We start from the raw sequence: 12139 nt of genomic DNA, 5'->3' as shown, positions 1-12139 counted from the left end.
GAAACAACCCACATGAATATAAATACATACGTTTTATAGACTCTAGGGGCTAGGATGCCCCCTGGCAGTGGAGAAACGATGTCGTCATTTCTGAGCCATTTCTTACATCTGACTCCATGGAATTTCTGCAAGTTCAGTGTTTCGTTCCTAGAAACAACAGATACTCACAACCCATTTTCTGGTTGACAGGTGAGCAGATGAGCAGAGTTGGATAGTCCTATGTCCTCATCACCTGATGTAAAATTATGAGCTTTTATTCTACCTTCTCTGGAACGAGGCAGAAGTAATTTGTAGACTCCTCTCTGCCACTTATTAGCCACTTAGCCCTGGGCAATTTACTCAGCCAACAGACTCAGTAAACTGCGTGGAAGAAACAGATTAGGAATCTGTCCAGGGTTGTTTCAAGGATTATAAACTCCCAGAGGAAAGCCCTTGGCAGAGTCCTGGAATAAGGTGGAGGTTGGTGATGTGATGGAAAGAGAATGTTGTTACATTAAATCAAAGGCAGTGATGTGACATTTTTATGGCTGTTGTATTAGTCAGCTTGGGCTGCCATTACAAAATATGTCAAAGACGGATGTCTTAAACAACAGAAATTAACTTTGTCATGGTTCTGGAGGCTGGAATTCTCAGGGACGGTGCCAGTTGACCCAGTTCCCGGCGAGGACTCTCTTCTTGGTGTGTGGACAGCCGTCATTTTGCTGTGTGCTTGCAGGGCCTTTCTCGGTCACGCATGGGCCTGAAGATCTCTCTTCCCCTGTTAGAGCCACCACTCTCGTCAGGTTCCACCCTCGTGACCTCATGACATGTTGCTGCTGCTGCTGCTGCTAAGTCACTTCAGTCGTGTTCAACTCTGTGTGACCCCATAGACGGCAGCCCACCAGGCTCCCCTGTCCCTGGGATTCTCCAGGCAAGAATACTGGAGTGAGTTGCCATTTCCTTCTCCAATGCATGAAAGTGAAAAGTGAAAGTGAAGTCACTCAGTTGTGTCTGACTCTTAGCCACCCCATGGACTGCAGCCTACCAGGCTCCTCTATCCATGGGATTTTCCAGGCAAGAGTACTGGAGTGGGTTGCCATTGCCTTCTCCGCAAGACACGTTAATTACCTCCAAATTACCTCCTCTCCTGGAGCTTCTCTTGTGGTTCAGATGGTAAAGAATCTGCCTGCAATGTGGGAGACTCGGGTTCAATTCCTGCATTGGGAAGATCCCCTGGAGAAGGAAATGGCAACCCACTCCAATATTCTTGCCTTGAGAATCCCATGGACAGAGGAGCATGGCAGGCTACAGGCCACGGGGTCACAAAGAGTCAGATATGACTGAATTGACTTGGCGTGGCATATTTCATGTTAAGATTCTTGTTATGAATTTTTTTTAAATGTGTATTTATTTTTAGCTGCACTGGATCTATGTTGCTGCATGCGGGCTTTCTCTAGTTTCAGTGAATGGTGGCTACTCTCTAGTTGCAGTGCATGGGCTTCTCATCGCAGTGGCTTCTCTTGTTGCGGAGCACGGGTTTCAGTGGGTGTGGCTCGAGGGCTCTGTGGCACAGGGGTTCCGTTGCTTCTCGGGCACATGGAACCTTCCCGGACCAGGGACTGAACCCGTGTCCCATGCATTGGCTGGCAGATTCTTAATCTCTGGACCAGCAGGGAAGCCTTCAGGCATTGTTTCTGAAGCTCTGCCACAGCATAACTGAAGCAACTTAGCATGCATGCACACACAGAATGGAAATGCCTGTGCTCTGGCCAGAGAGCCTTTCACTTTGATTCTTTTAATCCCAGTGGATGAAAAATGGAAGACACCAAGACAAAGACAGGTAAACAGTTTTGTAGGCATGTTATTCCCTATGAAATGTAACCCACAGAAGACAGGTGAAAGCTACAAGGGTGGCTTTGCAAGTGGACAACTTCAAAGTGTTCCCCAAAACCCCGACAACTACACAGTGGTTTTACCTGCTGTCGGAGGTGAATCTTTGGAGGGTGTTTTCTAGCTATTGGCTCTAGCAGTGGGGAGTTGCTATGGGTCTGTGTAAACAATAACTTCCGGGAGCTGAATTGCTATGGATATATTATTACTAACCGAAGTCCATACTTTACTCAGATTCCTTAGTTCTTGCTTAAGGTCCCTTTTCTGTCCCAGGGTCCCACTCAAGCACCATGGCACGTTCTGTCCTCATTTATCTTAGGCTCCTCTTGACTGTGACAATTTCTCAGAATGTTCTTGTTTGGGTTGAAGTTGACAGATTTGAAGAGTGCTTATCAGGTATTTTCATAGAATATTTCTCCATTGGGATTTGCCTGATGTTTTTCAGATGATTAGACTGCAGGGTTATGGGTTTTGGGGAGGAAGACCACAGAGCTAAAGTGCCATTTTCATTACATCCTATCAAGATGCCCTCGTTCCCCAAAATCCCTGTCCCCCTGGAACCTCAGGATGTGACCTGATTTGGAAATATGGTCTTTGCAGATGTGATGAGGTTAAGATGAGGTCACACAAGTTAGAGTGGGCTCTGATGCAGTGATCGGTGTCCTTTAAGGAGAGAAAACAGAGACACAGAGGCAGAGATTGGAATTATGCTGCCAGAGGCCAAGAGATGCCAACAACTCCCAGAAGCCAGGAGAGCGCCCTGGAGCAGATGCTCCCTAAGCCCCAGAGAAGCAACCAGCCCTGTCAGCTCCTGCATTTTAGACTTCTGGCCTTCAGCACTATGAGAGAATACACTGCTGTTGGTTTACGCCACCAGTTACAGCACCCCTAGGTACATACTTAAGTACATACTATGGGCCTGATTTATCACTGTTGATGTTAACCTTGGTCACTGGGCTGAGGTAGTTTTTGCCAGGTTTCTCTGCTATAAAGTCACTGTCTCCCCCTCCACACACACACCCTTCCATGGTGTGCTCTTTGGAAGGAAGTCCCTGTTCACGGTCCCATTGTACTTTAAAAACTAATTAATTAATTAATTTTTGGCTGCCCTGGGTCTTTGTTGCTGTGTGCGGACTACTCTCTAGTTACGGCTCCCGGGCTCTAGAGTGCGGGCTCCGTAGTTGTGGTGAGTGGGCTCGGTTGCTCTGCTGCATGTGGAAACGTCCCAGACCAGGGATTGAACCTGTGTCTCCTGTGTTGGCAGGAGGATTCTTAACCACTGGACCACTAGGGAAGTCCCCACAGTCCTTTAAAGAGTTGTGAATGCTCCATGTCACAGGAGGGTTTATCTGAAGGCTCTTGAGAGTCCCTTGGACAGCAAGGAGATCAAACCAGTCAATCCTAAAGGAAACCAACTCTGAATATCCATTGGACGGACTGATGCTGAAGCTGAAGCTCCAATACTTTGGCTACCTGATGTGAAGAACTGAGTCATTGGAAAAGACTCCGATGCTGGGAAAGATTGAAGGTGGGAGGAGAAGGGGATGACAGAGGATGAAATGGTTGGATGGCATCACTGACTCAATGGACACAAGTTTGAGCAAACTCCAGGAGATGGTGAAGGACAGGGAAGCCTGGCATGCTGTAGTCCATGGGGTCACAAAGAGTCGGACACATCTAAGCAAATAAACAACAGTCGTGGAAGAGGTTTTTCTCCTTCCAGTATTCTCATATATGTTATTACCAACATAAAAGACTGATCATATCTGTTGAAGGACTTAAGTGTAACAACTTTTTAAATTCCTTTAATTAATCCTATTAGCTTTATCCCCATATAATTTCTTTGGACCGTTTGGAATTATGACCACGAATGATGCTTTGGTCTCTTCTCAAAAGTTATACATCACATTTCTGTTTCATGACTTCTAACATTGGCCAGGATACCAGAAGACTATTAAAGAGCTGGGCTTGGAGATCTAGCATACATCCTAGCGTTTTTGTCTGGCGGAACCCTCCGTGTAACTCTGGTGGGACTCTTGCCAGTGACAGACAGCACCCAACTTTTCTGGTACAGAGTTGAGCCAAAGGTTTCGGGTCCAGCCAAACAAGACCCTATTTCCCTGGCCAGGGTGATTGTTCCAAAGGCAAGCAGGAAACCTAAACAGGGCCAACCAATTTTCTCCGTTTTTGGTTTGTTTGGTCCCAAAGAGAAGTGGGGAGGGTCTTATTATCTGGATCACAAGGTAGGAAAGATGGGAATGAGGATTGGGGGAGGCCACCCTCCTGAACAGGCAAAGAGAGGCTGCCTACAGAGAAAGATGAGGCTGAGGAGTGAGGAACAAATAGTGGGGAGGGGACTACTGTAGTGGTCCAGGTTAAGAATCTGCCTTCCAGTGCAAGGGACTCGGTTCGATCCCTGGCGGGGGAACTAAGATACTGCATGCCACTGCCGGGCAACTTAGCCGAGTGCTGCAACTAGAGAGAAGCTTGCATGCCATGATGAAAGACTCGTGGAACTAAGATCCCACGTGCCTCAATGAAGGCAAGACTCCGTGAACTCGATAAAATAAAATAAAAATTAATTAATTTTTAAAGTGGTGGAGAGAAGAGGGCGGGGAAGACAGATGGGGAAGCAGAACACTCATGACCTTGTTGTAAATCCCTGAAGCCAGACTTCCAGCTGTGTGACCCTCCCAGGATTTATGTTTTCCTTTTTCTAAAGTTGGGCCTCTTACGACAGAGGGAACCTTGACTGTTACTGAAATCACTCTTGTCTTGGTAGCTAACTTTTCTTAGGCAATTACCGTGTACCAACCAGGCTGAGAGAACATAGTCCATCTATACCATCTCATTTTTTAAAAAAAGATACATTCTTTCTTTTGGCCATTTGACTTGTGGGATCTTAGTTCCCCAACCAAGGACTGAACTCTGGTTGCTGGCAGTGAAAAGTGCAGAGTTCCAACCACTGGACCATACCATCTCATTCAATCCTCACCACAGAGGGCAGTTGTAGATACCGTTTCAAGTTCACAGATGGGAAAACTGAGGTTCTGAGGGACCAGCAAGTTGCTGGTGCTCTCCCTGTAGACCCTGGTGATGTCTCCTGAGCCCAGGTTTGCTGACACATAGCCTCTTAGTCCCCTTGCCAACAAACACTTGGCACCGGCTGTTTGCCTCTATCAGGATGCAGTCACTGGCCACTGCAGCCCCAACCTTCATCACACCCTGAAAGGATTTCAGAGCGGAGATCAGGAATGAGGCTCTCTGCTCTGGGAAAATCCTGACAGAACAAGCCTTCAGAAGATATTCTCAGGAGAAGATTTTATGAGCCTCGTGTCTAGAAAAGCACTAAAATCATGAAGGGGGACATCTGCTCCTGACCAGCAGCAAACCTTCGCCAAAGAGTGTGCTTGACTGCACACTGCCCCCTTCACTAAAATCGTGCGTAATACTGACCACCGCCCCCCATTTTCGGAGCAGTTCCTCAGAGCTCTCTGAAATGTCACCTTGCAGGCTATAGTCCTCATTTTGCCCACAATAAAACTTAACTCACAACTCTCTCGTGGAGCATTTTAAAAATCAATACCCTTATTCAGCTGATGGATAAACATCCAAGACCAGGGAACCTGAGTCCTGGCGCTTGAAAATGCGGCCTTGTGCGCTATCCTGGCAGAGTCTAAGTTAAAGAACGGGCGCACGTGGGCGGGGTGGGGCGGGAAGAAGAGCCTCCGTACAGTCAAGTCCAGTCTCCCAGCCTGTGTGCAGGCGCTCGCGGAGCCGGAGGTGTCTGGCTGCGGGCGCGGGCCCTCAGTGGCCAGCTCGCCAGCGCTTCCACGCGGCTCTCAGAACCCAAGCCTTGGGAGGCGCGGAGCCGGCGAGCCTGGCTCCCGAGGGTCGGAGGACCCAGCCCCCGCCGCGCTTTCCACTTTCTGTTTCTTTCCGGAGCTTCCTTCAACTTTGTATTCGGAGTCCCGGAGTTGGCAGGCCTTTGCCAGCGAAGCGGGCGACCTGGGCCGGGCGGCGGGGGCGCGCCCAAGGTGGGCGGTGGGCGGCAGGCGTCCCGGGGCGGGGACTGGAGCGCGGCTGGCCGGGTCGGTCCTCCCCTCGGCCTCCTGCGCGCGCCCCGCGGCTGGCGCCCGGCACATGGAGGCGGCCGAGGAGCTTACACCCGGGCCGGGAGGCCGGGCGCTCAGCCCGGAGCGCCGCGCCCCGCGCTGTCTGCCGCTGGCCGACCTCCGGCGGGAGCTGCGGGCGCTCCTGTTCCTGGCGGGCCCCGCGGTGAGTAGGGGGCCTCACCGGGGTCTGGTACCGGGGGCGGGGGCCCCGGGGCGCAGAGCTAGCGGGAGGCGGCGGGCGGGCGCGCGCGGTGCCACGGTCCTGGGAGCCTGGAGGCGGGCAGGTCCCGGCGCCTCCGCGTGCGCCCGGGCCGCACTGGCCGCCCTGCGCGGCTGGCCCGCTAGGGCGCGGGACCGGCCGCGTCCAGTCTCCCGCTCCGGAGCCTTCTCTGGATGAGGGCTCCCGAGGAGCAGGCAGAAGCCACCAGAACCGCAAAACACTGCGGAGAACACCGAAAACTAGCCGTCGATTCCGGCCGTGAACGCGCGTCTCTGGAGTAACTACAGGCGGGGAGCGGTGTCTCTTAAACCCACATCTTCAGGACGATTTCTTCGGAATTGCTTAAACCACCTCTGCCCAAGGAAACTAGCGGCATCCTGCCCCACACACCCTCCCCCAATTCTTGTGTTCAAAACGTTTTTGATGTGGTTCTCTTTGGGGCTGAGGGTTTGTTTTTTTTTTCCTTTCTCCTTATCATTGTCAGTTTAGGACTCTCTGTGTTGTCTATTTAAAGGTAATTAGAATTTTGAAACCACAACACCCACAAAACAGAATCTCATCGTTGTTCTGCTGTCAGTTTGGGCGATTTTCAAATCAACAGGGTAGGGGAGCCCTGTCTTCAGACAAGAAGAACCTGGGATGGTTCTAAGGGGAGAATAAGCTTTTGGACTGGAGAAGGAACTGGCTCCCCACTCCAGTATTCTTGCCTGGAGAATCCCATGGACAGAGGAGCCTGGTGGGCTCCATCGGGTCACAAAGAGTCAGACACAACTGAGCGACTAACACATAAGCTTTTGGGTGTGGGGGTGATGAGACATTCTGCACCTGCAGAGGCTGAGGCAGACAGGAGTGACCCAATGGTGACCCCACTGTTTGTGAGATCCTGGGATGCCTGTTGTGTTGTACCTGGTGGCATGGATGAGGTTGGGAGAAAGCCATGGCTTGAAAATCCATGTAGCGGGGAGCTGTTGGCAGCCAGAGGGAAAAGAACACCTGGTTAGGAATCTTACTTGTGGGTCCAGTTCTCTGCTTTGATCTCAGAAGTGGGGTTAGGAAACGGCTACGTGAACCTGAGTCGGCTGGTAACCTCTCCCGGCTTCTGCTTATCCATCCATAAAATGCGGATAATAATACCATGCTTGGCCCAACATTATCTCACTGTGAGAAAGATCTCTGTAAGGCTTCCCAGGTGGCCCAGCAGTAAAGAATCTGCCTGCCAATGCAGGAGACGGGGGTTCGATCCCTGGGTTGGGAAGATTCCCTGGAGGAGGAAATAGCAACCCACTCGTTTTCTTGCCTGGGAAATCCCATGGACAGAGGAGCCTGGGTCCATGAGGTCACAGAGTCAGACAAGACTTGAGCAACTAAACACGCAAAGCTGCTATTGCTCTGCTAAGGCGCTTCAGTTGTGTCCGACTTGCGACCCCATGGACCCCGCCAGGCTCCTCTGTCCACGGGATTTCCCAGGCAAGAACACTGGAGTGGGTTGCCATTTCCTTCCCCAGGGGATCTTCCTGACCAGGGATAAAAACCTTATCTCTTATGTCTCCTACATTGGCAGGTGAGTTCTTTACCTGAGTTCTAACACCACCTGGGAAGCCCCCTGAAAATGAAGAACTAAACAAGGTGGCCTCTGAGATGCAGCACTGCCAGGGCAGGCCCCTGTCTCTGCTGGCCCCCAGAGTCAGCCGGTCCCCTGGATGGACCTGTTGGCCTGCAGGGATGCTGAGCACGGGGCTGACATGCCAGCCCTTCTCTCCGTACACCTGTGTGTGCGCCTGTGACGCTGTTAATTATAAGTGTAATCTATGTTCCTTGTAGAAAAAACAGAAAACTGAGGCGAATGAAAGGAAAAATCTCTGAAATGATCTGAGATCATCAGAGAGTTGGGAAATGTTCCTTGCAGCCACTTATGGGGCTGTTTCTGTCTGACTGCTTTATGCAGTCGGGTCGTAGAGTTCTGGCACCTGTTTAATTGTAATGGGTTGTATATGGGCCCCTCTTGGTCCCTCTCTGTCTATTCCCCTCTGCTCTGGGTTTTCTGTTTCCTGGGGGCACGAGGGAGGGGAGAGGTGCCCCTCATTGCCTGCTCAGGGTCCCCCTCTTTGCCTTCTGAGGCTCCGCCATCCATTAGGTAGGACCCTGGTCTGGGGCTCCTCTCTCTGATTTTCTGTCTCCTGTTCACCCTATCCCTTCCAGGCCTCTCATATCAACACTGACCCACGAGGATCCAATGTAGGAATCAGGTTGAGGGACTAGGACTTACCATGCCCGCAGTGAGCTTTAAATGAGGGCTATAAAGAGAGAATAATGCAGAATAGAAAGGCAAGTGTTTGAGATGAGCCATGCACATCTGAACAGAGGCTGGGCCACATTTTTCTTTAAAGATTTAGGTAAACTGCATTTGTTGGGGCGGGAAGGCAATTGTTGAAGTTACCTGGCCTCAGGCGTTTCAGCTGAGCTTTCTCCTCGTGGTTAAGTTTCTCTTCACCAGACTGAACTGTCAGTCCTGAAGAATAATCTCAAAGAGGGATTTCGTGCTCCTCAGGGACACAGGCTGTACAGTGCATTGGTGAGGATAGAAAAAAGTTGGGGTAGCCAGGCCCAGACAGAGGGCAGTGGTTTCCATCTCCATGGAAACAGGCTCACCCGGGAGAGAGTTGAGAGGGTCTACGGCTGCAGGGCGAAGACTAATGACAATGCCCTCCAAGCAGAAGGGCATCTGAGAGACTGGCTTCCTGCCCATGAACCTGCAGGCTAATCTCTGACTGTTACCCTGTAGGTAGGGAACAAGGAGCCGGGTGTGTTCAGTGACCTTATGTAAGATGTTGCAGGAGCAGATGTGCTGGAGGCAGAAGATAACCTTGGCTGAAGGTGGGAGCTCCTTGGCGGTCCAGTGGTTAGGACTCTGAGCTTTCACTGCCAAGGGCCCAGTTTCAATCCCTGGCCAGGGAACTAAGATCCCACAAATCCAACTGCCCCCTGCCCTCACCTTTTCCCAGCCCCAGCCATCCCTCACACCCCACCCCCTCCTGCCTGGAACATTCTCCCAGATAGACAGGCCCCCTTCACTTGCCTACTCACCATCCAGGTTTCGGCAGAAACTTCTGTGACTCCTGGGCTCCTGTGTTATCTGCAGTGCCTGTCTTGTGTGATCCGCTGTGTTGCTCCGTGTTGAACATCTTTCCCTGTAATGCCCTGGATTCCCTGGGGTGGGACTGGAGCCATGGTGTTCACCTTACTCAGATCCATGCTCCCGTGCTTGGCCTGTACTCTGTGCTCCAAAGGAGTGGACAAGAATCGACCTTCTGAGAGTCAGGTGATTGGGTCCTGACTGCACTTCTGACCTGGCTGCATGACTGGGGGCTGGGTGTCCAGCCCCCGTCCCCCTGCCTGCACTTACCTCGGGTATGTGCACCCAGTGACCTGGCATCCTGCCAGGCTGACCTTTGCTGCTGATGCTGACCTTCCTGGCATCCCTGGACGAGGTGAGGATGGACCCTCGGGGACTGGGCAGGCTCACACCTGCTGTCCTGCTGGCATCCGGCCCCAGGGGGCACTCTCCCAAAGCCTCCTGGCCAGAAAACCAGGGTCTCCATGACAGGAGGCAGAGACATGCACAGACAGCCCAGCCATCTCTCTTGTCCACTTAGTCCTGTCTGGACCCCAGGCAGGAGTCCTTGAGGTGCTGGGGGAACAACCTCTGGGCCCAGCAGCAAGCCCCTGTAGGTTCTCTAGACCTGGTCCTTGACGGCCCCCTCTTGATTGAATGAGTGTAGCGGGGGGGGGGGGGGGTGGGGGGTGGGGATGTATGCTGAAAGACAGATCCCTCAGCCCCATGGACATCTGGACTCTATTGCTTTAAGTGGGACTAGGCATGGGTCTTCTGATCAATACCCTCAGGTGATCTCAGGTGTGTGGTTAGCAAACATGAACTCTGGAGCCAGGACCCCCGCCGTCCCGGAGGCTGGGGCATGGGAAGTCTCGCCATTCAAGGACTGCACCACTGGGCTGACCCACCTTCAACCCAACAGTTGAGTGGATTAGCCCTGCAGGAAACGTGGGTTTGATTCCTGGGTCAGGAAGATCCCCTAGAGGAGGAAATGGCAATGCATTCCAGTATTCTTGCCTGGGAAATCCCATGGACAGAGGAGCCTGGCGGGCTACAGCCTATAGGGTCGCAAAGAGTCAGACACGACTGAGCACACACACACACATGCACTCATGGATTAGCTCAGCTAGATTTCCCAGCCTCTGCTCTGAGAGGGTCAACTGATCCCACCCGTGCACTGGGCATTCACCCCTAAGAAAATGTCTGGCCCCACCCAAGTAAGAAAGACATTCTGTGCAGTGTGATTTGTATCAGCAAAACCTGGGAAGCAGCCCAGAGACCTGACCATGGAGGAGACGAGTGCATTTTCCTGTGAAGCCACAGAAACAGCTTACATGTGGCCTGTAGAGGTACTGGACACTGTGTTCTGGAAATACGGAAGTCCCATGGAAAAGGGGAAAACAGATCTATGACTATAGTTTGCAACAGTTTATGACAGTTCAGTTCAGTTCAGTTGCTCAGTCGTGTCCAACTCTTTGCAACCCCATGGACTGCATGGACTGCACCAGGCTTCCCTGTCCATCACCAACTCCCAGAACTTACTCAAACTCATGTCCATTGTTGAGTCGGTGATGCCATCCAACCATCTCATCCTCTATTGCCCTCTTCTCCTCCTGCCTTCAGTCTTGCCCAGCATCAGGGTCTTTTCAAATGAGTCAGTTCTTTCCATCAGGTGGCCAAAAGATTGGAGTGTCAGCTTCAGCATTAGTCCTTTCAATGAATATTCAGGACTGATTTCCTTTAGGATGGACTGGTTTGATCTCCTTGCTGTCCAAGGGACTCTGAAGAGTCTTCTCCAACACCACAGTTCAAAAGCATCAGTTCTTCGGCACTCAGCTTTCTTTATGGTCCAACTCTCACATCCATACATGACTACTGGAAAAACCATAGCTTTGACTAGATAGACCTTTGTTGGCAAAGTAATGTCTCTGCTTTTTAATATGCTGTCTAGGTTGGTCATAGCTTTTCTTCCAAGGAGCAAGTGTCTTTTAATTTCATGGCTGCAGTCACCATCTGTAGGGATTTTGGAGCCCCCCAAAATAAAGTTTCTCACTGTTTCCATTGTTTCCCCATCTATTTGCCATGAAGTGGTGGGACCAGATGCCATGATCTTAGTTTTCTGAATGTTGAGTTTTAACCCTACTTTTTCACTCTCCTCCTTCACTTTCATCAAGAGGCTCTTCAATTCCTCTTTGCTTTCTGCCATAAGGGTGGTGTCATCTGCGTATCTGAGGTCATTGATATTTCTCCGGGCAATATTGATTCCAGCTTGTGCTTCATCCAGTCCAGCATTTCTCATGATGTACTCTGCATATAAGTTAAATAAGCAAGGTGACTGTATGCAGCCTTGACGTACTCCTTTCCTGATTTGGAACCAGTCCATTGTTCCATGTCCGGTTCTAACTGTTGCTTCTTGACCTGCATACAGACTTCTCAGGAGGCAGGTAAGGTGGTCTAGTATTCCCATCTCTTGAAGAATTTCCCACAGTTTGTGGTGATCCACACAGTCAAAGGCTTTGGCGTAGTCAATAAAGCAGATGTAGTTTATGCACAAAAAGACTTTAAAAAAACACTGAAAACCACTGAAATGTTGTGAAGTAATTAGCCTCCAACTAGTAAAAAAAAAAAAACACTGAAAAGATTGATAGTGATGCTGAATTTACCCAAATAAGGGCCCTGTGACCTTTAAAGTTAATATAAATCCACAATCAAAGAGACACCAACTCTGTGAATGAAACCACAGAATATCTGTAGGGTGGGGACAGCACTTAGTCGTGGCCAGTTCCTGGGAACAGGCCTATGGGGGCCCCTCGTTCTGACTTT

General features: G+C 50.8%; 1 protein-coding gene across 4 annotated transcripts in view; it reads left to right on the top strand.

The window, feature by feature from the left end:
- Window positions 1-12139, top strand: part of SLC47A1 (solute carrier family 47 member 1) — a 39185-nt gene that overhangs the window by 4780 nt on the left and 22266 nt on the right. Inside the window, exon 1 of one of the 4 annotated variants that reach the window (XM_043903995.1) lies at window positions 5625-6147. The exons of 2 other annotated variants lie outside the window; for them this stretch is intronic. In XM_043903995.1, the coding sequence (XP_043759930.1) occupies window positions 6013-6147 (135 nt within the window). In that variant the 5' untranslated portion in view covers window positions 5625-6012. Of the gene's footprint in view, window positions 1-5624; window positions 6148-12139 lie in introns of those variants that run through there. One more of the 4 variants, XM_043903996.1, reaches the window with a different exon arrangement.

The sequence above is a fragment of the Cervus elaphus genome, chromosome 5 (assembly GCF_910594005.1).
Source record: "Cervus elaphus chromosome 5, mCerEla1.1, whole genome shotgun sequence".
In the NCBI taxonomy this organism is placed as follows: Eukaryota; Metazoa; Chordata; class Mammalia; order Artiodactyla; family Cervidae; genus Cervus; species Cervus elaphus.
The sequence above is the reverse complement of the archived record's forward strand: the minus strand, read 5'-3'. Positions and strand labels throughout refer to the sequence as shown.